At 38.7% G+C, this 27,772-nt stretch overlaps 1 protein-coding gene across 16 annotated transcripts in view; it reads right to left on the bottom strand.

The window, feature by feature from the left end:
• Positions 1-27,772, bottom strand: part of PPP6R3 (protein phosphatase 6 regulatory subunit 3) — a 58,394-nt gene that overhangs the window by 17,662 nt on the left and 12,960 nt on the right. For 10 of the 16 annotated variants that reach the window (XR_013956996.1, XM_080619242.1, XM_080619239.1 and 7 more), the window contains 14 exons: positions 23,513-23,639; positions 20,779-21,011; positions 19,103-19,289; positions 18,080-18,217; positions 17,476-17,541; positions 16,976-17,088; positions 16,171-16,284; positions 15,334-15,463; positions 13,471-13,623; positions 11,375-11,524; positions 10,789-10,853; positions 6,181-6,296; positions 5,438-5,523; positions 2,697-2,783 (listed from right to left, as the gene is read on the bottom strand). Coding sequence is in view for 15 of the 16 variants with exons in the window: in XM_080619242.1 (XP_080475368.1) it covers positions 2,697-2,783; positions 5,438-5,523; positions 6,181-6,296; positions 10,789-10,853; positions 11,375-11,524; positions 13,471-13,623; positions 15,334-15,463; positions 16,171-16,284; positions 16,976-17,088; positions 17,476-17,541; positions 18,080-18,217; positions 19,103-19,289; positions 20,779-21,011; positions 23,513-23,524 (1,650 nt within the window). In the remaining variant the exon portion in view is untranslated. Of the gene's footprint in view, positions 1-2,696; positions 2,784-5,437; positions 5,524-6,180; positions 6,297-10,788; positions 10,854-11,374; positions 11,525-13,470; positions 13,624-15,333; positions 15,464-16,170; positions 16,285-16,975; positions 17,089-17,475; positions 17,542-18,079; positions 18,218-19,102; positions 19,290-20,778; positions 21,012-23,512; positions 23,640-23,836; positions 23,950-27,772 lie in introns of all 16 variants that reach the window. The other 6 variants (XM_080619234.1, XM_080619247.1, XM_080619244.1 and 3 more) reach the window with 3 other exon arrangements.

Here is a 27,772-nt window from a genome sequence, read left to right as displayed (position 1 = left end):
TTCCATGGGTAAAGCTAGCCAGTGCTAAGATATCCCAAGAAATGTAATTGTCAACTGTCCTGGTTTCTTGCCCAGGGAACTAAACGGACAGAGTATATAGCCAAAACCTCTGAAGAAGGTGGTAAAGCTGAAAAGTCTGGATTAAGGCACTATGAAAACTGGACGAATAAGGAGATCTATAGAAGGATTAGGTACACAGACATGATCAGGGCTGGGAGCAGGTCTGAACAACCCTCATAAGTGGTAGGGCTAAACCAGGCCAAAACAAGAACTCTTTTGCATTTTGATCCTAAATTTTAAAAATCTGATAGTTAGTTCTGATCAGGACTTGATACTCACACAGTTTATCAACATTACACAGGTAGACAATCAATTACCAACTGTCTTACCTATAAGTCTTCTGCTTTCCACTAGTTTGAACTCTCTTTTCCTGTAAAGTATATTCACTATTCACAGATATTAAAAAGTGCATGTGACTGAAAGACATTAGTGAGAATTACCTCCATGGGAAGAAAAAACCCATGTAAGTTAAGCAGACTTGTTTTGTTTTACAAAAGGTATAACTATTAAGAACACCATTTTACAGGATAAACAAAATTAAAGAATTTTATTACATCAGTTAGTTAAAAATTAATGTGAAAGCTTATCGCTATGTCAAAATTGTATACAGGAAGTATATGAAATGTAGTTCTTAAACTGTTAGCATATCTCAGACTCTAGGCAGTACCATCCTAATCTCAAATCTCCCTCTCGTGTCTTTTCAATGCTTAAGAGACAAAAAGTGATACTGAGCTAGTGGAAAACAGAGGAGCAATGCTGTCCTGGAGTAGAAGTTTCCAGAGCCACAGCAAGACAGCACATCAAATGCTGCTGGCACAAGAAACCTTACAACCCTGAACAATGTGACAGAACATTTTCAACAATGTCGGTTTTGAAGTGTTATTTAGAAAAAGTGTCTCCGAATAAAAAGGAGAGGAAAAAAAAAGAAACCTTCCTTTCTGGAACAGAGGGTCTTCATTAGAAGACAACAGTATCAAACTAGATTTGGAAAAGAAAGAAGGCATAGCAAATGTAATTCTGCACAGGCAGAAGTTAAATTTGACAAAAATAAACCAAAGATGAATGAGTTCCTCAGTTTTTTCTCCCCTTATCCAATTCCTAATGGGTCCACTTGAATTTTGAAAATCTAGCTCCCATTTCCTCCCGTAGCTACTGGTCTAGAATAACATATCCTAGCTGAAGCCAGAGACACCTTCATGAATGAATTTGTACAGCTGGAGAATGCTCTAAGTAATTTCAATGCATTTCCCATCAGGGACTTATCTTGGCTAGTATCATGCTTTCTTCAGAAGGCCACTTTAGAAAATATATTTCATAAACAGAGTGGGGCGGGATGGGGTGGGAGGAAGACTAAAGAAAGTGGTGACAATCTTGAAAGAGAGAGTACTTCACCATCTGCATTTTTCCAGATTAACTACCTGGAACTGCGGGGAATGCCCAGGCACAGCAGACATTAAGTGGATGCAGAAAAAACAGAGGATTTGAGGATTTTACTTTCTCACTGGAGCTGCTACAGATACCACCCAACTTGCCAAGTTTGTAGTCAGGTGCACCTTACATGTACAAATAAAAATAAAATCACTGAATCAGATAAAAATGCATCAAATTCTTAAAACTTCAGCCACCACCCACAACTCAAGTTTTGACAAGCATCTACTAACTATCAAACCGTAAGATGCATAAAGTTCCAAAGCCAGTCTTAGGCTAGGTATTTACTACACAGCTGTTAGTGAGTGCTGAAAGATTTTGATTAATAATATGTTTGGTATAAGAGATCTATTGGCAGTCATGTGCCATGTGGTTCCCCCACTTTCACCACCAGTGAAACAGTTGGAAGAGATGCATATTACAAGTAGGACAGCACGATTACAGAAATGCTGTCATTCTTCATCAAAATGGCATCCAGGTTCTCCATAATCACTCGCTGCAGAAGTACTGTAACATCATATTAAACATGGTGTAGTTATCCATTAGTCAGCTTGAAAGCATTAAAACTTGAAGATGGACACAAATCTGGTTGATGGGAAAATTCGCTAGGCATTCTTCTTTTTTTCATAGTGCCAAATGATAAATAACTCCTTGAAACACTCATAAATGAGTTGACAAAAGCATATACTGCACTAAAAAATAAGGGATCAAATTGATCAGAAATTTAGTTCAGGAAGATATGGCTATGTACACTCACCAGGTACGAAGTTAAAAACACTCAAGCTGCTAGATACAACCTATAGCAAAAGCAAACTGAAAGCCAGATTTGCTTTCACAGCAATTCAGACTTGCCAGAAAACACAATCAGAAGCCACCATTTCAAACTTCTGCCTCTAGTAAGAACTGAAGTTACTATAGAAATGACATCTAACTTGGCCAGACAACTGGCATATAAAAATGTGTTCTTAGGCACAATGAGCAGAGATCTGCATCCACAGTATGATCCAAGACTAACAACTGGAAGGAACACCAAGATAGAGATGTGTTAAAAACCATACCTCTCTGATCACAGTTGTGTGCATGCATGTCTAAATAAAGCTTTCTAGATTTGTATTTGCTTCTGATAGAAATACAAGTTCCACTGTTTTTTAAAAAAGTCATTTATTTTTACAAAGGGAAACTTATGCTGTTAAAAGAATTCAACTCACCTGCTGCAAAGAAGAATCCTGTGAAAAGCCAGTTTCTTTAAAGTCAATTTCATCATCACTGGAAGAATGAATGTGGCAGGTAGTAACCTATACAAAGGAATTCAGTCATTAGCACAATATATGACAGCCATTCAAGTATATCTGTATTATCCAGCTGAATCTTCATTTTTGTACCAAAACAAGAAACAGTTATTCTCAGTTTTCCAAACTGCTACACTGCATAAAACAGTCCCTGTAATATACAGGGTGATATGGTCCTCTCTGAGCCTTCTGTTCTCCAGGCTAAACACCCCAGTTCCTTCGGCTGTTCCTCATCAGACTTGTGCTCCAGACCCTTCCATGGATCTGCTCCATAGCATCCATCTGCTCTTGTAGCGAGGGTCCCAGAATGAACACAGGATTGGAGGTGTGGCCTCACCAGTGTTCACGAGCAGATGATCATTTCCCTGGTCCTGCTGGCCATTGTAGCAGAACCTTTTATTGGTTAGAAAACTGCTCTGTAGCAGTCAAACCTTCTACCAGAAGGACAATCAGCAGTGGAAAAAAACCCCCACAAACAAACCCAAGAACCTTCCTGTAAAGTTTGTTACATGTTCTGAAGTAACAGAGATAGTTCTGCTACATGCTCACTTCTAAATCTCCAGTTACTGTTGTTTTAGAAAACGTAGTAAGAACTTGTTTGAAAGACAAAAAAGCCTACAAAATACTAGTCTCATGGCTATAGCAGCAGTTCATTATGCAAAGGACCCTAGGACCACATACCTTGTTCTATTACAGTAAAAGAGTAATCTTTGTTGAGCACTAAATGGCTGAAGCATTGAAAGTATTCATGAGATCAGTTATGTCCATAGCCTTCACACATCTAACTTATTTACATATCTTTAAAATAAACTACACAACATAGGAGTATGTATACAGACCAGATCATATGAGCATAGTAAATCCAGTAAATTGACTGAAGAAGATCACATGTAACAGTAGACCAGTGCAACAGTTCTGCCACTCAGGTCAGGAACTACGTGCTTAACTATTTGTATCACCCACGACTAGATTCTGCTCAACAGCTTGCTTAGGACAGGAAAACCCTGCATCAAAAAAGTCTACCCATCTACACAACAATAACTTTAAGGCTAATCTACAGAAAATTAAGAAAGGTGTGCTTAAGATCTTACTCTGGAGACATTATGAATTGGCAATTTAGATTAGATATAAATACTAGTTCTAATAACTTTTGGTTTAGCCCAGGATACTTTCTTCAACTTTAAGAGCTCAAACACTCAGATATACCTAATTGTCCAATTTATAGGTGGAGAGTACATATCTATGGAAACCTAAGCACGGAAACATGGCACAGTACCTCTGGGAAGAAATACTGCAGGGCTGTGCTTTCAGATGTACCCACACAGTAATCGTAACTTAAATATGATTCAGTAAGACAACAGGCTCAGTTTTCCATTAAGATTTGTCTTTTAGTATCTCAAACATCACACTGCACTATACATTACTGCTTATCTTTGAGCTAAACGCTAATCCAAGGCTCATGAGAAGTGATCACACAAGCAGTAACAAAGCCTCCAAATTCATAAATTCAAAAGACACAGTATTTTCCAGATGGCATTTTAGCTACAAGAATTTATTTTAATGTTTTGTGTTTCTACTCCACTGAATATTGTGGAATTTGGAGATAAGTTGTAAATGAGGTTTTACTGCTGTTACATCAAGTATGTCCAAGTAAATGATCACACACCTAAAGATCTAATTATAATGTTTTTAACTATATATCAGCTTAAAATTCTGCCTCTTCAGATGACTTGACTCTTGGCCTTGATGACGAAGTAGCTTCTAACAAGAGGAAAAAATCATTATTCTAGGAGCACTATGAACTTCTTAGCATTTTTGCCATGAGGCTGTGAATGCCATCTGTACTATCCTGGTCATGTCCACAAGTTACACAGTTTCAGATTAATTTCCTATTGCTTCTATTGCCACACACCGTGTCAGCATTATGTTCCAGTTGCTATATTGTGCTGAAATAGCAAATTCAACAGACTATTAGTATTTCAGACCAAATATAGCACCAGAACAAGTTAAAGAAGCCACATGCAAAGCACTCCAGTCCTGGAGAAGTCAGGTATACTCACTAACTCATCTGTTGACATCAGAACCAGCCTCTGCTTATTAAAGTCTCCAAGTGATTACTCTCAAACTGTAGCTTTAACATGAGCACACAAAACCTCTTCATACTTACACTTCAGTTTACCTTTTTCCTAAAAGTGGAACCACTACTGCTGTGCACATAAATGTAACAGATGCACAACAGAAGTATGCAAAGTTCCTTAAGCTAGGTCAGTGACATATGCAATGGGATGCAGGTAGCATTTTCCCATTAAATTTACATAGGCTCATTTACATATTGTCAATAAAGCAATTTAATATCAGCTCCTGCACTTTCAGTTTGGATTCTTCAAGCAGACAGAAGCCTTCAAGGTCACTCACTTGAAGCTGTATAGAAAACTTCCTTCTTGGTCTGGGATAAATGATACGAACTGAGGTACTGCAAGATTCCCATGCAAAATATTAATGATACAGTGTGAAAAGTAAAATAATTATCAGCTCAGCAACTAGATGTACTTGTTGACACACGTACATTGTAACTAGAAAGACTGGTTGTGCTGCTGACAAAAAGAAACTGGTCCCAAGTAAACAGCAGCAACTTCGATACCTTACCCACCCTTACTTACCAGGTCCACTGTATTCCTCTTGTTAGTTTCTCCTAAAGAGTTTGTGCAGAATGTCTCCCATCGCTCTCTGACCTCCTCTGGAAGCTCTAGGGTAGGAAACAACAAGACAACCTCAATTTGATACTACTGACAATGGAGCATGACTTTAATTTTGTCTTCTGCTGTACCAGAATCCTCTTAAATCCTTAAGGATTATTTAATCTATTTAAGTCTAAATAAAGTAGGTCAGCATTTCATTGCATTTAAGCATATATTTAAGGGTCATAGAATCATCACAAAGCCATAGAAAGGTTTGAGTTGGAAGCGACCTTAAAGCTCATCCAGTTTCAACCCCCTGCCATGGGCAGGGACACCTTCCACCAGACCAGGTTGTGCCAAGCCTCGTTCAGCGTGGCCTTGGATGCTGCCAGAGATGGGGCAGCCACAGCTTCTCTGGGCAACCTGTGCCAGCGCCTCAGCACGCTCACAGGGAAGAATTTCTTCCTAAATCTCCTCTCTGTCAGTTTAAAGCCATTCCCCCTTGTGCTGTCACTACATTCCTTTGTAAAAAGTCCTCCAGCTTTCTTGTAGGCCTCCTTTAGGTACTGGAAGGCTGCTTGTTTAAGGACATCTTGTTTTAAACAGAATGTGTCAAGAAAGTTTTCTACTTTTACCCAATAGCTGCCTTTAATTTACATTTGATTCATTTCCTCAAAATTTGATAATGAAAGCCATAAAGACAAACATAAGGCCGTTAACATTACCTTTAATGAGCTGCTGAACTTGTGTACTGTTTGGCCCCTTATCTGTACTGTGCACAATGCAGTTTGCTATCCGTGTCAGATGACCCATATAGCCATATCGTCTTCCTCCTTCAGCCCTGCAAGAGACAAAAGGAATTCAACTGCCCACATTCAGAGCAACTGTGCCACTGTATTTCATTATGCAACACTCTAGCAGAGTCAAGAACCTACCCATGACAAACACTGCAGCGGTTCTTAAACAGAGGAGTTGTATTCTAAAACCAAAGGCTCCCAAAAGGCTCAGGAATTAAAGATACCAACTGGTTTGACTACACTAAGCCAGTTTGGAAGACTTACTTATTAGGAAATTTCTGTTGCTGAGAGTATTTTTCTAAACCCCAATGCACCAAACATTCTCTCAGAGCTTTAAGCTGTTGACCAGAAAAGAAAAAATTCTTAAATCCTAGATGTGCTCCTAGCACTGCAGATTTTACCATTTCATTTAGCATACAGAGCTTGAAAGGTACAACCAACTGAAACTTGTTTAGATCACTGTTTTTTTAGGAAGGACATTTAAGTAACATACCAAAAGTACAATTACAAGGCAGTCCGCATATTTTTTTGTAACTGAACTGCTTTGCAGACACAGGAATTACCAGTTTTTATGATATGATGATGATCAGGTGGAGCCATCCTATATCTGATTGAAAGAGCTAAAGTGAGAGCTCTGACTTAGACTGAATTTATAGCATCGAGCTATAAACTAACCAGACATTTGCTGCATCAGCTTTTTAAGGTTTTGTGGTTTTTTTAAAAAAAAAAAAAAAAAAATTAAGACAGACCCACTCATTTAGCTAGACAAATCTCCCATAAACTTGATTGAGATCTTTATAAAGTGACAGCAGTCCAGGAAAGAGATTATATAAACACAAATGACATTTCTTGATTTTCCACCATTATAATCTAACACAAAGTAACTGAAATCATGTTATGTCAGTGCAAGATGCTGTAAGTAAAGCATTTTTTACAGGAATAACTTGAGAAATTTCTGTCTTATTTCTACAACTGCTAGGTCACAAGTACATTCAAAACAAGCAACATGTGATGATGGCAAAAGGTTGTAATTCCTAACACATGATATGCCATAAAGAGTGCTCGAACTGACTTGTAATTGCCTAGCCAAGAAATCTGGAATATGATTATATTGTCTATCAGCAAATGATTATTAATACCAGTGAAATAAATAGTTTTTTACTACGTCACACTTTCACCAGCAGAAAGCAGTCACTCTCAAACTTCTAGAGCTGCTCAACATAAAGTGACAGAATAAAAACGCATAAAAGAAATAATCAGTTTCCTGGAGCAGCTAAGCTAAAACATACCTTCATATTACCTTACCGACTTATATTTTATATTTGGAGTCTTACTTGTACAAAATTGGATAAAGAAGTGAATTACTTACAACAGTCTGCTCCCTTCTCACAAATAAAAATTCTTTCCGGATAAAACCACAATCTGAGGTTGATAACAACATTTTCCACATAAATATTTGCAAATGTGAAATTATATGTTTCATTCATCCATATGGAAAGTGCTGGATCAAGGACATTCTTACCCAAAGAGTAATTTTAGGTTGCATTTATGGAAATACCTTTCCGTACTTCTCTCCTATGGGAGCCTAATTGGACTCTAAGACCTCATGAGAACAATAAAAAGAAAAATTTGGAAGACATTTGGGAAAGCATGTTTTCTACAGTTCAGTTGTTACATTCCCTTACTTTTGTACCATCCTCTTCATACATACTTGAACATCCTTATTTTCAAGTCAGTTACAATCGCCATGTATTTACTACATGATTCACATCAAACAGAAAGAGGAATATTTTGAGGAGCAGACCTGTCTCAGATAACACACCACCAAACCAGCAACACTATCCCAGCCAGGTAGTTCAATATTTTGACAAGTTAAAGTTAACATTTAAAGTTCAGTGTTTCCTAAGCCTTCAAGAGAGCTGTTCTATCACCTCAGGTGAAGACAGAGGTGTTTTTTCCTCCTGCTACAGTTTCAGATAATGTTAGCTACTTGAAACTTCCATCCTTTCACAAACATGCACTTTTAGAACATATTTCATTGTCAAGGACTTGGCTTCTACTACTTAGGACTCTGTTGCTCCCCAGTATGTAATATGCTTTGATGTGTTTATGGATAATTTTCAACTGCTTACTGGAGGAAAGTATTTCGAGAGCAGACTTTGGCCTCTTCAGGAACCTGCTTAGTAAGGTTCCATGGGATACAGCCCTAGAGGGCAGGGAGGCCCAAGACTGTGGGTTGATATTCAAGGATCACCTGCTCCAAGCTCAGGAGTGTTGCATCCCAACTAGAAGGAAGTGCAGCAAGAGGGCCAGGAGACCTCCTCGGATGGATAAGGAGCTGCTGAGGAAACTTCGAGGGAAAACAGAGGCTTATAAAACGTGGAAGCAGGGACAGGCGGCCTGGGAAGAATACAGGGATGTTGTCCAGGAAGCTAGGGACCAGGTTAGGAAAGCTAAGGCCCAGTTAGAATTAAACTTGGCTAGGGATGTTAAGGATAACAGGAAGGGATTCTATAGGTACATTGTGAATAAAAGACAGACTATGGACAATGTAGGCCCTCTACAGAAGCTACTGGGAGAACTGGCTACCCTGGATTTGGAGAAGGCTGAGGTTCTTAATTACTTCTTTGCCTCAGTCTTCACTGGCAAATGCTCTGACCACACCACCCAAGTCTTGGAAGGCAGATGCAGGGACTGTGGCAATGAAGATCTTGGGCCCACCATAGGAGAGGACCTGGTTCAAGACCATCTTAAGAACCTGAATGTGCACAAATCCATGGGACCTGATGAAGTTCCCAAGGACTGGAAAAAGGGAAATATAACCCCCATTTTCAAGAAGGGGAAAATGGATGACCCAGGGAATTAAAGACCAGTCAGTCTCACCTCTGTGCCTGGCAAAATCTTGGAGCAGATTCTCCTGGAAGGCATGCTAAGGCACATGAAAAACAACAAGGTGCTTGGTGACAGCCAGCATGGCTTCACTAAGGAGAAATCCTGCCTGACCAATTTGGTGGCCTTCTGTGATGGGGCTATGGAACTCATGGACAGGGATAGAGCAGTTGACGTCATCTACCTGGACTTGTGCAAAGCGTTCAACACTGTCTCACACGACATCCTTGTCTCTGAATTGGAGAGACATCAATTTGATGGGTGGACCACTCGGTGGATAAAGAACTGGCTGGATGGCCGCATGCAAAGAGTTGTGGTCAATGGCTCGATGTCCAGCTGGAGACCGGTAACGAGTGGTGTCCCTCAGAGATCGGTGTTGGGACCAGTCTTGTTCAACATCTTTGTCGGTGACATGGACAGTGGGATTGAGTGCACCCTCAGCAAGTTTGCTGATGACACCAAGCTGTGAGGTTCGGTTGATACACCAGAGGGAAGGGATGCCATCCAGAGGGACCTTGACATGCTTGTGAGGTGGGCAGATGCAAACCTTATGAAGTTTAACCATGCCAAGTGCAAGGTCCTACACCTGGGTCGGAGCAATCCCAGGCACAACTACAGGTTGGGCAGAGAAGAGATTCAGAGCAGCCCTGCAGAGAAGGACTTGGGGGGTGTTGGTCGATGAGAAAATGAACATGAGCCGGCTTCAGTGTGTGCTTGCAGCCCAGAAAGCCAACCGTATTCTGGGCTGCATCAAAAGGAGCGTGACCAGCAGGTCAAAGGAGGTGATCCTGCCCCTCTACTCTCGTGAGATCTCACTTGGAGTACTGTGTGCAGTTCTAGTGTCTTCAACATAAAAAGAACATGGAACTGTTGGAACAAGTCCAGAGCAGGGCCACGAGGATGATCAGGGGACAGGAGTATCTCCCGTAAGAAGACAGGCTGAGAAAGTTGGGGCTGTTCAGCCTGGAGAAGAGAAGGCTGCGTGAAGACCTCATAGCAGCCTTCCAGTTTCTGAAGGGGGCCTATAAGGATGCTGGGAAGGGCCTCTTCACTAGGGACTGTAGTGATAGGACAAGAGGTAACGGGTTAAAACTTAAACAGGGGAAGTTTAGTTTGGATGTAAGAGGAAGTTCTTTACTGTAAAGGTGGTGAGGCACTGGAATGGGTTGCCCAAGGAAGAAGTTGTGAATGCTCCATCCCTGGCGGCGTTCAAGGCCAGGCTGGACGGAGCCTTGGGTGGCATGGTTTAGTGTGAGGTGTCCTTGCCCATGGTATGGGGGCTGGAACTGGATGATCTTAAGGTCCTTTCCAACACTAACTATTCTATGATTCTATGATTTCCTGTCCTCTTAAAATTTACAGTGTGTTCCTGTAATTTAATATACATGGGTAGACTTTAAAGTCTTTAAATATCATAGTAATATCTTATGTATGACAAGAATGACAAACTAGCATATTTTCCAACAGTCACGGGAAAAAGCATTGCAATACTATCAAAATATAGTATGAGAGAAAGCTTTAATCTAAATATTAACATTTGAGTGGTTTAAGAACACTGCCAGTGCAGCTATGAATTAGTCATACATCCATTTCACAATTCAAGTCTTATGTAGACTATTGCAGGTAATAAGAAAACTAGTTACTCACTGTTTCTTCTCATTCATCTCCCATGCTTCAAGTATTCGTTCTATTAATTGGCACTTAAGGAAGAGCTGTCAAAAAAAGAGCAAAGAATGCTTAGCAGCAGTAAAGTGGAATGCTCTAATGCATTTTACATTTGCTTTTAACAAACACTGAAGCCTTACAAGACATCTAATTTCAGGTTCAGGATAAATAATTTCAAAGCGTTTTAAAAGTTCAGAAGCAGCAGTCATATTCCAGCCAGAAATCTAAAAGCTACACCTACATTATTTCGACTTCTCTTTGCAGTTGCTGAGTTGTGGTAGCATAAAGCTACTGAAATAGCAATTTTTATTCTTAAAGTAAGAGAACTCCTCCTTCAAGGAAAATAAGTATTTGCAGGTCTGCACTCATGCCAACTTCAGGGCAGCAAATCTACCTTATGGCACTTTCATGTTTAACATCCTAAATGGACACAGTAAGGGAAAACAGAGAAATATTCCTGTTCATTCTATAAATAAAGTAAAATCAGGGTATTTTTTACATAAGAGAAACTGCTACCACAGCTGGAAGATAGGAAAATTCAAGAGATTCCCCAAAACCCAGAACTTACATGTTTCAGCAAGAGATTGTCCCCAGTGGAATCCTGATCTGTAATTGTGCCATTTTCCGTGCTTTCAAGAGGATTTGCAAGAATCAATGCAATACAGATTTCTACTTGTGTATGCAAAAAGTTATTCCATGTGTACTTAAAGAACATGTCCTGAAAAAACAAATTCAACAAGGTTTACACAAACCATAGTCTTTTCATTAAACACAACCAACAGTCTCGCCCCAGCAAGTCATCTGTATTATTACACAGAAACAAATTCTGTAAGTTTTACAATAAGTATTATTGTGCAAGAGAAACCTTGTAACCTACAAATAAAGTTAATTATTGTGCTTGCTATAATCTGAACACAAGGACTAGAATATTGGATCAGAACAAAAACTCAATTCTTAATTTTAAGCTGTGGTAACCAATAATGCATGTTCAGAGAATGAAGGGAGTAATGACCTTCCCTACTTACACTGCTTTTAGCTGCAGTCCGGAGTCACTACAAGTCAGAAGTATAATTAATGACCTGAGCAGCCCTTGAGACTTCTCTTTGAGTTCACTTAACCTTCTAGCATCTACAACACCATTTATAATGTGTTCCCCTCTTCAGTGACATTCCTTACAAAATTATATCTACCTGTTTTAAACCCATCATCCACTAATTTTATTCTACTATTACAGAAGGCTACCTCAGATAATCTAGATGCAGTTTAAGATTATTAAATGCATTACACAAGACAGACAAATACTGAAGTTGAGATAAAACAGTATTCATCTAGTTGTATTCCTGGCTCTCCACATTTTCCCTCTTAAAGATTTTTTCAAGCTCTATGTCCAGTTATTTTAGACTACTACTAACTGCAAAACTCAAACTACTGCTGTCAGTAGTAAAACAAAATTAATATATGCAGTGATTGAAACAGTATTAAAAAATTTAAGTCTCATTCAAAACACAGCTAAAGATTTCAAATCCCTCCAAGTTTCTTTCAGTCCTCCTAAACTAAGGACATCCTTCCATATGCTACTAGAGCTAAACAATTACTTTTCCTAACAGTCAAGTCTGCACAGTAAAGCATTGGTGTTGCAGCAAATAGCATGAAGCACCAAGAAGTTTATATGGCTATAATTATTTTTTCTTTCTTTATATAAAACCTTAATAGAAGAGCATGTTCAAGCCTCACTGAATTTGGTTTACAAAATAACCTCCTTATAAGAACAGGCAGGTGTTCACAACACGTAAATTCCCATAGACAACACACCCAGGAAATAGATTATGGCGAGCTTAGCACGTGGTTGCAAACCCAAGTTATGCAGAGGAATTTCAATGAAGACATTATAAATGTAGTTGTTGGAACAAAAAGTGATTTTAGACTAAAACCATTTGGGGCAAATGGTTTATACACTGGTACTTACACTGTAAGTTTGCAACTGCCTACTTAGAAGTTTACATATTGTATTCAGAAGCTACAGTATAAGTTCCAGCATTTTTTGCTGGTTATTTTTTTTATCCAATTACCAACATTTGCATTGTTTTGGTCAACCTAAACACAAAGAGTATGTCCTGCTACAGCTGAAGTACAAAGCAGGAAATACTTACAGCACACAACCAACATTTGCAAAAAGCGAGCTAACTGACTGAAAGTTTGGTGTGCAACATATTGGTTTTAGAGGACTGAAGGCATACAAGCCACCAAGAATATCTGTCCCTTTATAGGACAATGCCGAGATATCATTTGATGTGATGTGTATTATTGAGAGGAAAAAAGATTTTGAGGGAACAACTTAGGAAAAGAATGAGAACAAGCAGGGGAAGCCTTGAACATGGCTGAAAACTTGAGAACATACAGGTGAAAAAATAAGCCTGTTAAGAAAACCACTTAATGTATTTATGAAGACGTAGAGGATAAGAGCAATTCAAGTGGTCATAGGAAAATTCATCTGTCAGAAGTCAACATTTAACAGTAAAATCCACTATTAAGGGTTCTTCAATGGTGCAACAAAAGCCGTAACAGTCTGAAAAATTAGGCCAGTAAATTATCTGCAGTGCCAGAAAAAAATACATTAGATCTTAATAACAATCCATAAAAATAAAGGCAGCATAAAGTTCTTACCAGTATTACTCCTATGCTGTTAAGCTCTATAAGCTCCTGATTCACACTGCTTGTATTCATCTGTAGAAGGCTAGATATTAATCTAATCACATTTAAACGGGTGTTTCCCACAGGTGGATCCAACACACCCCAGGTTGTCTTCATGACACTTTTCTGAAAAAGAAAATTGCACATACATAAAATCCGTTAAAATACCAGCTCATCATTACTATGCACGAGAGAGTAGTGCTTAAAATATATATAATTAGTCCTTAACTCTTGCCTTCACCCTGCAAACCCCCAATTTTTTATTCTGAACACTACAGCTTATTTTAACTAAAATTAGCCACGCAAAACAGTAAAAACAGACACGAGACAAAAAACATTGTAAAAATTTATTGTTGACTACAGAGAGGATCTCAAAGTAGATGCATTCTACCCAATCCTGAAAGGAATTAGGAGATACTTCCTAGGAAATGCTTCTTGCTAGTCAATCCAGCTATAGTCTACATTGCTACAATATACACAAAACAGCTAAATGGAGAGTCTATGAATATTGTAATGAAATATTGTAAGAACTCAACAAACCAACCCTAACTTAAGAACAACTTCAGCAAGCAACAAGCTCCTCTGGTGTCTTATTTTCATTTTAGCCAGTTACATAAGAACTGTGTCACATAACCAGCCAATAAGAAAAACTGGTATTAGCTACTCTAATTAGACCTAAAAATCTTTACTATTAGATCTAAAAATCTTGTAGAAAATATGCAATGGGCAGGGAAATTCATAATGAAAATATCCTCCTGTCTTAAGGTACAAACACATTTTGACAAGACCACTATCACTGGATATTATTTTTGCCTGACCAGTGCCACCCCTGCACCAGAAGCTGACATCCTGCTAGTTTGTTTATGCCATTCCTTCCATACGACAAAAATCTAAGGATGCTCAAAATGAGTATTTTCTGATAGTTGGACATAGCTTTTGAATAAGTCATCTAGTGAAGTCACTGAATATGTTGCTCAAGTATCTAATGTGACCCTGCTTTTATTTTAATATAGACCTGTACCTTGCCAGGTTATTGCAATAAAGACAAGACAGTTTCTTTATTACCTCTTCAGCATTTGGAAATTCTGAGGTCTCATCTTTTTTATGCCAAAATAACACTACTTTGACACACACACACCACACCCCCCCTTGTGGTACTTCATGCACCTCTGGTCTTTATTTTCACTTTGGCACACAAGTCCTTTTCCCTTACGGACTGTGGAATGCAGTTCAGGGCACTGTGCTCCAGCTGAAATTCTGCAGTGACAATGGATCATAGGCAAACACCCTGTTTATGCATCCTGTATTAATCTTTTGCAACAGCATGACATAGGTGAGCTGCCTGAATCAGCTAAAAAGTCTAAAGAATTTAACATGCTTAGACAGTGCAGGGTATGTGCTGTGGAGCTAGTCTACTCGAGTTGTGAGCAAGTGTAGGGGAATTGTGCAGGCCTCATCTGGGCGATGCCAACGTTCCCAACAACTACTGCGTCCACAGTCCGTATTTCTTACTCAGATCAGATTTCCAAGCAGAAAGCAGGACCCACCTTAAGCATATATGGCAAATCTCTTTTCACTGCTTTCTGAAAAAAGTAATTGCTTCAAGGTTATTCTGCCAATTAAACAAAGTTTAAACTGGAAAAGCATATCAATTAGCAGAACACGTTGGCTCAGGGACAAGAATAATGAAAGCAAAGCTCTCAAGAGGCTAGAAAAAAGCCTGGGCACTTGCCCAAAACTTGTCAAACTGGGTTTGTTTTGTTATTATCACCTGCCTGAAACACAGTCACACAGTGACAGTCTTGTCTCAATTTGTTAACACAAGGTTTCACTTACTTTTGGAGGCTCAAGTAGGAGTTCATGGAAGGATGAAAGTCGTGCTTTTATGGCTTCTAAAACACTTTTATTGACTGAATATTTTGAATTGCTCATGCCAGGAGGACAGATCTCTATATGGCCTTCAAATCTAAAACACACAATTAAAATCTGATAATTAATATCAAAACTAGTTATAAAACATCTTTAAAGTATTGAGTGTGTCATGGTTCTGAAGGCATGTGAGAATAATGAAGAAGCAAGTAAAAACGTAAGGTTACAAACACAAAGTGTCAAGTAACAGCTGAAAAAGATCTTTCCAAACACTAGCCCTAGTATTTTTAGGTTTATTGTGCTTGAAATCTCCAATACGGTTTTGAGATTATACGTTACACTTGTTCTATTTCCTCTTCTGAGGCAGATGAAGAGTTTCACTCATCTATCATAAATCTATGATATAGTGGTACATAAACAAGTTGAATGTACCACAGAGAACAGCAGTTCAGCAGTTTCTCAACATTAGGCTGTAATAAAATCAGAAATAACCTTTTTAAAAGTCAATACCCCCTCACTGTACTGTATATATTTTCATCAAATTCTTTCTGTATACAAGGTAGACAGTAATGTAACTAGCCTGAGCTGTCAAGTGGTACAAACTAGCTTCTAGAAAAAACAGCAGAAAGACCAATCATTTGGTGAAAGCGTAATAATGCCAACTGCAATCACTTGGTTTGCTCTTTTACCTCTTCAGTTACAACAGGCCACAAAAATGATTCAGTCATAAGTATGTGAAGACACTATTGCTGAACAGTAGCTACATTATGCAGGCATAATTTAAGTGAAAAAAAGAACACTTACGTCTGTCGTCTTGTCTCAAGTAAAGTCAATAGTATTTGGATTGCACTGACTATTGCAGATTCATTTTTTTCTTTATGAAAAATATTAGATAGCAGCTGCTCTATGATTTCTTGCCTGAAAAGCAAAGTATTGGCATCAGATAAAACACTGCCTCCAAATACAGCTGTAACAGAAGTAGCTACCAGTTGCGCATGTAAAATTAATAAAGGAATAATACAGTGAAAACCAGTAGCTATTTCAAACTAGCAAGTACCACTAGGACAATCACTCCCATTCTCACTGTCCTGATCATATTTTCCTATTCCTTCCATTGATCTAGGTTTAGATCCTTCCATAGGATCTACTGAGAAACAACACTACAAAAAGGAACTTTTCAGTCAGACCAAAAAACTGATTCAGCTTCCCACAACAGCCTCACAAACCTAAACCTATAACCAGCAAAAGGAAGAAGGGAATATAGAAGAATCTTCTCTGGCAGAAACACACACTTGGATTAATTTACAACAAGTAACAGATCAAAGCAAAAGTCTCCCTTGTATACTCTGCAAAGTGTCAGGCTGACCTCCACGTTTGATCCCACTAACTCTGGCAAAGCAGGAAATATTTTAATGAGACACATCTCATCCCAAGAAGTCCTCCAGGTGGGCTCTGCTTACTTGCTGAATTATTTTGCACTACACAGATGAGAGTCAAGAAAATTAAACTGAAGAGTGGAGCTTGCCATTTCTAATGGTTTTCATAAAAAGGTTTTTAATTTCTGACCTTGAACTGTAAATACAATCAGGAATGGAGCAAGCCAACTTACTTCTCTAGACTTGCAAGCAGTGGATCTGGTTCTGAACTGTTTTGTACTTGTAACATCTGGTCTCTGCTTAAACGAATAATTTCACAGAGTGACTGTGATGCATTTGAATGCCTCTGGAACAGAAAAATAAAGCTATTCACTGTAAGAGTAACAACAAGCTGGACTGTAACTCTTCAACTAAAAAAGGTGGAAGTTCCACCTCAGACAAATCTCTCCTACACAATAAACATTCAGACAATAGCTTTATGCTGTAACAAAACCTTAATAGGACAAAACAAACTTGAAGCATTAGGCAAGAATATTTCTTATATTAAGGTGGCAAAACTTAGAATATGTACAAGGCTTTGACCTGGATTGAAGTGAGACCAAAAAGGGGGAAGGGGGGGCACAGCTTACTGAAAAGAAGGGCAGAAAACAGTAAACCCAAAAAACTCTAGTACTATGTTGTACAGCAACTTGCTGAAAAGACAGACCCAGAAGAGCTTCAGACCAATACTTACATCTTCATCTTGAGATGGATGCACAATTTCCACAAGTCGCTGGATAATTCGCTCCTCATTTAGCCACTGTAAAAGTGTTTGTGAATCTTAGTAAGAATTCTATCCATGTGAATGAATTAAAATTAACAAAATTAAAAGTAGTCATTTGACAATTGCAACAAGTCATACTATCAACATTACTAAACAAGGACTAACAATACTTCAGAAATAAAAGGTAAAAGTCAGTGTTTCTAAGCAATTATGAAAAGGAAAGCCTTATTTTTAAATAAACAGCCAAAAATATAAAAATATGTTCACTGAAGTCCAAAACTTTTTTAAAACTGCATCTGACACTTGTAAGTTATATATTAAAAACCAGGGGAACAGATCAGCCTCTCGGGTTCTAAGTCATCTCCACCAGCACAGTGGCTGTGCTGGAAAACTACTGGCAGCTCCATGAAAAAACAAGCAAACAAAAGCAGCTGAAAACCCCACAAAACCAAACCAAAACCCACACACTGAACTTCAGCACACTGAAGAACTAAACTTAGTAAACCCAGCAGAATATAAGCCATTTTACAGTTCACAAATGTCAGATGAAAATCCTTTGAGACACTTTACTTACATTTAACACTTCTTGCCGAGGCTGAGGAGGTTCTATGCAAGTCAGTAGCCTGAGCAGCAAGTCCATGATAGCAGAGGTCCCTATGTGCTTAATAATGAGGTCTACAAAATCATGTTTCTTCTTTAAAAAATCCACAATCTAGAAATTAAGAAGAATTAAGCTTGTATTTACTTATCTCTATGTTACATGGTAAATTATACCAACCAGATTAAGCTTCTCTCTCCTAGCAAATGGAGAAAATAAGTAAGAAGTTCTTAAGACACTTTTGCTACTTAAAGCTTGCAGTACAAGGCAAGATAAACTAATATACATGTATAAAGTAGCAAAAGCGGCACAGGACAGATCCATACAATGTGCAGTGTGTCTTGGACCTCCTCTCAAGCCTAACTGGCTGACCATAAACTACTTATAATCCAGTGCACTGTCAGCTCTCCTTTTTGGTACAAATTACTCTCATTCCTGCTTAGCGAGCAAAGCCTGACACAGCAAGGCCTTAATATAATGCAAAGAAATACAGAGCTTGCTAAATTACGGAACAGTCATAAACTTAATTTTCTGAGGTCTGACAGCCTGTCATTGCAGCTCTTTGCAGTACTGGGCCACATGAACAGTTTAACAACATTTATGAACAAGGACTCCAAACATCTGTCAACTTGTTCTAGACCAACTCTTCACACCAAGTTGGATGCACTCCTACCGATTTAAATCACTTACCTTCACCTTTAACAATTAATACGTATAATCACATAAAATACTGAGCTAAGCTAAGCCAAAGGGTAAGTACTCTTATATTGATCGCACACATAGCTCAGGCAAATGCAAATCAAGTACATCGTACTTATCCAAATACATTTTTTAATCCTGTGCATACCATTAAAAATGGTTAGCATCTTCAGCTAGTATAGAAGTTGAATGCCCTCTTTTGACTTTGCTGCTATCCTTAAACAGGTAGTCTTTAAGCAGCATTGCCAAATACAACTTTATTAGAGCACTTGTTAAATTGGAGAGGTTGCAAATATTTACCTCTTCCGGTTTTCTGCTTATAAGAATACTTAGCACCTTGCTGAAGAAACTGGCCAGTAAAGGGTTTAGAGGAGATTCATTTAGGAGGAAGCTGTACAGTTTCATAAGTAAGGATTCTTCTTCTCCCAGCCTATCATTGATCTGTGAGACATCTGATGTAAGCAGCTCACACGATATGTTTGGATATCTGGGGAAAAAAAAAACAAAAAACAAAAAACAAAAACCACAACAACAACAACAACATACTGTTAGTCAGACTTCAAAGTTGTCATACTCCCAGCTCAGAATTCAGAATCTGGTAAAGCTTCTGACCAAGTTTTCAAGCAGGGTTGGTCTGCACTAATTAAAGCAGCAAACTACCGCACTGTAACGTAACTGTACATTCAGCATACAAACTCTATTCTTTCATTTAAGAAATGGACTACTCTGTTCTTTAGTAGCAACAGGACAATACTAGGGAAGTGGGGAAAGGAAAGGGCAAACTTTTATCTTAAGATCTACTATTAAAGTCTTCTGTTCTATCATTAAGCCTATCTGTTCAAGTCTTCTTGCAGAAGCAACTTTTTTTGATAGGAAAAAGTTAGTTATCAAGAAGTTAAGCAGACTGAAGTACTGGACTAATACTGGGGAAAAAACTTTGTGTTTGCCTCTCTCTGATATAACAGGGATTATACTAAAATGGTCAAAAGGAGTAGTTTCAGGATATTAAAATATATATATACATATTGCAGTTATGTAGAAGTTCAGTAAACTAGTCAGTCTGACAAAACCTGCAAAACTAGCTAGTACTGCTTCATGACACCTAAGCAGAAGTATAGTTCAGAACACTGAGTAATTCAACCAAGAGGCACACAAGACCAGTAATTTCCTGCATTTGATGTACTATCACCTACTCAGACTAAAGACAATTTTGACTGACAGCCTAAGGTTTTTAAATGAAAGAAGCTTAAGTTTCAAATGCTACTAGAAACACAGGAGGCTTGGTTTACCAGAAATGGTGAAGTGCTGCAACTAACAGTGTAGCGTATTATTCTTCCCCCCCAACCCTTAAGAAAAAAAGCTACTGTCTGCATAGGCAACTCTAAAATAGTCCCAAAACAGTACAAATTCTTTTATACGAACTGCTAGATTGACTTTTGAGTTTGAACCTTCTCAGCAAGCTAGCTGAAGTCATGGCCATAGTTAATTAATTCCTACAAAGGAATTCCTACAATTCCTCTGCAAAGGAAAACACTAGTAATCACATGTTAAGTACATTCTTCCATAAGCATCTTCAAAACATCTTTCCAATCATCAATAAAACAAAGCCAAGCACTTAACTATACTACCAAACAGGGGTTTTCATTCAACTGTTTCCTTAATCATCACAACTACAAGATTCTTCATGAGAGCTCTGATATTTTTTTTATTTTTTTTTTTTTTAATTTTTTGTTTAAACCTCCTTTGGACAGCAATTGGGTTTGGATGCATTTGTGGATAAGAGGTTTCCATGTGAAAAAAATGCAAATACTAGACTGATTTTTAAGTTCTACAAAGCCTCCTGAAAAAAAACTTGCTCTAAAGATAATGGTATTGTACTGGCAAGTACAAATGCAAAACACACTATCAAATTAACCAGAGTAAGATACCCTTCTTTCCACCTTCCCAAGTCTCCCCCACCCCAAAAGTTTTCCTACTTATATCGAATTTGTTCATCCATGTCTTGAGGTGGCTCTTCGATAATAAATGAAACCAAGTCTTCCAAACATTCTAACTTCAGTAGAAAATCTATAAGTTTGCGATTCTGAGCCTTGCACTCTTGCAGAACATCCTCTTCATCCATCAATTCCTTCAGTGTTACATCTTCTCTCTCTAGAAGTGTATCTATGTGGGATGACGAATGGAGGTCAAATTTCCAAAACATGCTGGTCTGGATAAGAAGAAAAAAGAAGAAAACAAAGCATTAAGTTTACAAATCTATTTAAGCAGTATTTGTAGGTAACACTTCATACTTTATAGCTTCTAACCCCAAAGGTACCTGCATGCATAGAAACTTCTAGAACTCAAAGGAGACACGACAGTAGATGCTGACAATCAAAAGCTACAAAATCAGGCTTGATTAAAGATGACTGAATACTCTAGTAATTTTTGTACCTTCAGCAATGGCCAAAATTCTAACATCCAAATATAAAGTTAGACTGCTCCAGGGTTTTACTTATGTGAAAGGAACATGCTACTCTGCATTAAAGAAATAAGGGTAACTTTATTTTTCACCTATGGACCAGGTTTCAGGTTCAGAACCACGTGCTCAGCAATTAATAGAGCTGGGAAAGATAAAATGAGCACTGCATAAATGCACTTGAATACTACCCCTACCACTGAAGGACACACCTATGAAGGTGAAGGAATTATAACACATTTTAACTTGCCGGCAGTACACATCAAAGTGCTGGAACTAATTTCAACACAGGACCTACTCACTCACTGCAACTCCCTCCACAAACTTGACACAGGAGGAATAACATAGAATCATGGAATAGTTAAGGTTGGAAAGGACCTTAAGATCATCTAGTTCCAACCCCCCTGCCAAGGGCAGGGACACCCCACACTAAACCACGCCACCCAAGGCCTCATCCAACCTGGCCTTGAACACCGCCAAGGATGGAGCATTCACAACTCATCAGGAACTGTAGTGACAGGACAAGGGGTAACGGGTTCAAACTTAAACAGGGGAAGTTTAGATTGGATATAAGGAAGAAATTCTTTACTGAGAGGGTGGTGAGGCACTGGAATGGGTTGCCCAGGGAGGTTGTGAATGCTCCATCCTTGGCATGGGACAATAAAATATCTTATGCAAACATGTGCAAGAGCAGTGGCCCCAAACACAAACATTGCAAAAGACCATAAGAGAAATGGGTAAGGATGAGCATCTTTACCCTTCCTTATAAAAGGCTTTGGCATATGTTAATTCTGTTGCTCTAAGACACTTCACAAGCAGTTTCTATCGAGATAACTGTGCTATCAGAAAAGAATATTTCAGTCTATGATAGAGTCTGCTTTCACTTCACATAAAGCTCAATACAAGCATGCACTCCACCCCCTCCTATCCAAAACAGGTCTTGGATACGACATTTAACCTCTGACACAATATCAGCTGGTCTTACATGAACGCAGAACGTGGACTAAAAGATACTACAGATACTAGAGTGCAGCAACAGAAACTTTCCTTTCCTTACAACTGGAAGCAGTAATTGGTTTTTAAGCAGTACTCATAAGGAAACATTCCCTTTGTTCCTTTAGTAACTGCCTTCCAATTCCATCCATTAGTTACTGCTGTGCATTAGCCACATCAGCTGTGAGGACATGTGGTTACTGCAAAGAATATAGATGAATAATAGTATTTTAGCAAGAATACATCTGTAAGCTGCAGGGGGTATGAGGCAGCAAGCTTAAACACTTTTGCTGTACATTCTTATAAAAACCTACTAACCTCCCCCCAAAAACCTATCTAATTCTTATGCAAACTAAGATAAAGACAGCTTTAAGCATTTATTTCCAAGTTAAAAGTGGATTCAGCATCCACACTAAAGCTATTTAGAACAGTGAAGTGTCAAAACTTAGTACTTGAGCAGTTTAGAAAACAGGTAAAAGTCCAAGCATCCAGCAAACCCCTTATGATTATCTTCAGCAGCAACACTGCCAGTATTTGGCCTAAACACAGAAAAGCCTGGTATATTCACTATAGAGAAGTTTTAATTGCTTTCAGGATTTTCGCTGTTGCTTTAACCATTACACACTGATCACTTAATGCCATGTTGTTTTGCTTAGCCTTTTGTCAGAAGGCATAAGTATACATAACTGCCCCTAGATTACATAGCTTTCTGTTTAAAGATATGGGAGTCAAACAAGTCAGGAAAAGGTACAGCTAATTTCAGTTGCAGTATCAGTACTTATAATCATGTGAGATCTCATGCAAGGATTAAGTGGTTAAAAACCAGAGAAATTATTTTCTAATAAAAGAATTAGTAAATTTACAAGTAGGGTTCAAAACATCTGATCTCATGAATTAGCTTAAATCAAATTATAGAAAGTTGTTAAACACACTAGCTTGTGGGTGGGTATTCAGCCTACACACAAACTTACTGTAAGCAAGTGAAACTAAGCGCACTATTAGTCATGGGATAAGTTTTGTTTGGTTTGCCTTTTTTAAGCCTCTAGAAAGCGGATCAAATCATTCCCATTGCCACAATTAATGAAAGCAACATCTTTACAAGTAACAACCATTAATGCTAATTCCAGGTGTAAATCCCTCCGCAGTGAATAAAGCTCATTTCAGTAGCTTCAATGTAATTCTCAGTTACTTATTTCAAGAGAAATTCAACAATGGAAAATAGGAAAAAAAAAAAAAAGAAAAAAAAAAAAAAGGCATACTACTGCGAACATGTTACTGCGTTATTTCACAAATTGTCTCGCAGGCAAGCTCTTTTAGAGGTGCTCCCTCAACATGGCAGGTGCCGGCCAGAGATTATTCCGTCACTTTTCAACAGGAGCCCAGGTCCTTTGAAATAAGGAAAGATAAACAACATAAAATGCGCCAAAGAGGAAGTCCAGGAACCCTGGAGGAAAGAGAATTTTCTTAGGCGTTATCATCGGCGATAATCTAGTCGGTCTAACATAGCTCTGAATGGAAATTTAAAAAACAAAGTTGTTATTCTTCCCACAGCCTACTTTTCTACCCCCCCTCCCCAAACCTACCAATTCTGAAATTCTTAATTATCTTCATGTTTTTCAAATTTCAGTCCCATTAACGTAGTCACAATTACACCTGATGTCCACAAATCAGGAGTGCTCCTCCTAAATTTCACTATCTGCAAAGATAAACTCTGCAAGTCAACTGGGTTGTGGTACTGCCAGTGTTCAACTTCACTACCAATATGAGCAGAAAAATCACGTTTGGATTCAATTAAAGATGTAAGAGACTGCTAAATACTAGACATGCTCAAGATTAGATACTTCTAGAAGAAAAATAATCCAGGATAATACTAAAAACTCTCAAGTGTAGAAAGAAAAAGACAGTAAAGGTGCTGCAGATATTTGTCTTTTGTAACTTGAGTTAGCTTTCCATAATCTCTGAAAATTTCCAGATAGCAAGACTAACAGACTTCCAATTCATGGAAACAGCACTTCTGAATGTTCACATCAACTTGCTGATGTACAAGTTATGTCAATTCAAGATTTTAAGGAACACCCAGCATTCAGAAAAATACTGCTTTGTTTCCCTGGTTAATACTGTTTGCAGATTCTTCTCTGAAAGAATGCTGAAATAACATTCCACATGGTAAACACCTAACTTAAATCTGAAAAGAAGAAAGCATCCCACCAAAATGCAGAAGGCCTGCCAACTGCTCTGAGGTAGAGGCAACTGAAATTCTCACTTGAACTGTTTACTAAAGGGAAGAAACAAAGCTTAGAAGCAGTTCTTTCAGACCAGAAAAAATTTGAAGCCTTCTGCCTACTACAACTGAAGAAAACCACACGGTATTTTGTTTAACAGTAATTAAGTCTGTGGCTCTTTCTAGAGGCCGAAGGCTTAACTGGCATCTCCATCAAAACAAGCTGGTAACAAGTGTCTCAGTAAGTTTCTGTAGCTTCCAGTCGACACAGCTATCTAACACCTTTCCTGAACACAGACATTTCTGCTTTCAACCTACAGGATGAAGATACAAATTCCAGTCAGACAAGCAATGTGGACAATGTCTCCTATACTGAACTTTTTACAAAGCAGACACATTACTTTAAAGCATCCAGAAGTCTCTTAAGCAAATAAGAAACCTATTAAAGTTAGCTGCTCATTTAAGTTTTAAGCATCATCCTCAGGTAAAACAAACACAAGAAACACACTTTGCATGGAGTTACTTACAACTTGGTGCCTCATACCTCTATGTAACAGGTGGGTATTGGTAGCTACAAGGGATCTAGACCAGTGCAGAAGGAAAACTGAGGGACCTCTGCTAGTCAGATGAAGGCTGGTTTTACCTGACAACTGGATGTTAAAAGCGTATAGAGCTTCCAGTAGGAACTTCATAGATTTTACAGCAATACCTAGTTTCATTTTTCAAGCAAGAGAAACTTCTAAAAGAAAAACCTTATCAGTGTCAAGCTGAAGATTCCGCAATATACCAAAGTCTGAAAAATACTACATGGAGAGTTGCAACAAAGACTGTTATAAAAAAACTAACCTGTCAATTTTTTTTATGTAGCAGCCTACTTTCTTACTAGAGGGTTCAAGTGCACAGATGATTTACATCATTTACTTTTGCAACAGCAAACTTTCCCGTGACTAAAATACATCCTAAATTATTCTGCCTACTTCAGCAAAACAGGGATTTACAACTCCTGTGTAGCAACTAACAAAAGACAACTTAGTAGTTGGATGCAAGGAAAGCAACTAGCAAGAAAGTCCCTGGTACAGGCTTTCAAGAAGGTCTTGTATTTCTTAATGATAAAAGCATTTCTGATGCAACAAATTCATTGCATTCTAAAAACCAGAGAGACAGGTAGGTTTGGGGAAGGACAAAGTAATGTTGAAGACAAATTATTACACTTTTATCATTAAAAGAATTTACCCATCTTTTTAAGACCTTTAAATGCGCTAAATTTCTTTAAAATGCTAAGCATGCCCTTCTGCCAGCTTCAGCTTCATATAACCTCAGTTAGTCTTGAGGTACCTTTAATTAGTTTCCAGTTCAATCTTTCCCCCCCTCCTTTCTCCAAACAACAGACAGTAATTAGGCATCATAATCATTTATAAAGTGCTTATGCTTACACTGGAAGCAGACCATCTGTTCAAAGCAAAGCTAAGCACAAGTGCATGTCTCAAAAAATTTTAGAGCTAAACAGAATTACCAGTCACCCCAATGGAAAGAGAAGACACTTGAGTGGCTACTTTTCAAACTGTATTTCACTCAGCCAGAGCATTACCCACTATAAGTCTACTGCCTACAACTGCCTGTCCTTCAAGCACCAAGAGGGGAGGCAGAGAACAGTCCCTGTACCCAAGGTGCAGCAAAATGGCAAAGGGGAGCAATCCTCAGGAAAAGAGCCCTCAGCCCACCTGAACCTCCTCCTCCTCCTCCCATGCGAGGATCTTTCAGACCACTGCCACTCCTCTCCGCTCCCAGAACAGTCATATTTGTCCGCATACATTGCCACCACAGTGGCCCACAGATGCCACAAGCTACCTCTGCCTTTTGTTCCAGGCCCTATAAATACATAGGCCCTGACAGCTGGTCCAGTCTGCTGAACTTCAAGGCCCTCAGATTCAAGGATGATTGGAACAAAAAGTTCCCAAAGCAGCAAGGTGAGTGGCTGCCCACTTTTGCATGGGGAAGGCAGATGGGTAGTTGCAGGAGACACAGACAAAGAAAAGGCAGCATCAGAGGGAGTACACCATGGTAGAGCGATGGTCATTGCTCATGCAGCTGATGGTGTGTAGCCCATGGAGGTGGATCCACCCAAAGACCAAGAAGAAATGATGGAAATGGATCTACCTCCAGCATGGCTCCCCTGGCAACACTGCATCACGCCAGGGCTCTTTTCCATAACACCATAAACACAGCATCACCGGAGTACTCAGCCAGCACCCACCAATCAGCACAGACTCTGTACCTCTGGAGGTACATGGTACTCTGTACCATGGAGACCCAGCCTCCATGCCTGGCTGCCCTGAAGGCTTACCCATTCCACTTCTTAGCATTAACAACTATTTTATTGATTGCCACAGGTCGTACAAGCCCTTCTCTTTCCCGTCCAACATGCTTCTGAAGGAAGGCTGGACTAGATGAGCTTTAAAAGTCCCTTCCAACCCAAACCATTTTATGATTGTATAATCATCTTAGTGAGACCTCACCATCGAGTTGTAGCATTCAGGAATTGTGGGGGAGCATTCTTTGCACATAAGCTAGCAACATTTCAGTGTTTTGAACAATTTGCAGGTAAAGTTTCACTTACACCAAAAAAACCCCAAAAAACCACCAACAAACAACCACCCCCCAAAAAAAAACCAAACAAAAGCAAAAAACCAAACAAAACATCACAACCCATGGTGTGTTAATAAATTAGATCTTCATTACCTGAAATAGGTACAAATTAGACACTGATCACCCCAGCCCAAATAAAAAGGATGAATTATTTTCTAGTAACTCCACTTCAACAGCTGAATATTCACACATTTAAAACATTCACTGGTCACAAAATTCAGTTATATTCTTATTTTGAATTCTCCCAACTATATTCAAAATGAGCTGCACTTTCAGAAGACAGCTCCATAATAATATAAAAAGCAAGCTAAACAGTGCATAGCTATTCAGAGGACAATTTGACACTGAAGCATGCAGTTTAGTACCAGAAATTCAGTTGCGAAAGACAGTATTACCACACTTCAATATTATAACCTATAGTGCTAAATAACATTCATACCTAATGTATGTCAGTTCATGAACATATTTGCTTTGAAATTCTCCTAAAGATGAGAAAGTGGGCAGCAATTACACCTCCTGGCACAAAAGCAAAACACTTTAAAACATATTCTCTGTAAAACAAACAGAATAACCACAGCAGTGTGTCTAATGACCCTTGATTCCCATTGTAAGACCAAAGCAGGGCTGAGAATGAATATAGTGTAACAGCAGG

The sequence above is a fragment of the Psittacula echo genome (assembly GCF_963264785.1).
Source record: "Psittacula echo genome assembly, chromosome: 5".
NCBI classification, from domain to species: Eukaryota; Metazoa; Chordata; class Aves; order Psittaciformes; family Psittacidae; genus Psittacula; species Psittacula echo.
This window is presented reverse-complemented; position numbering and strand designations above follow the sequence as displayed.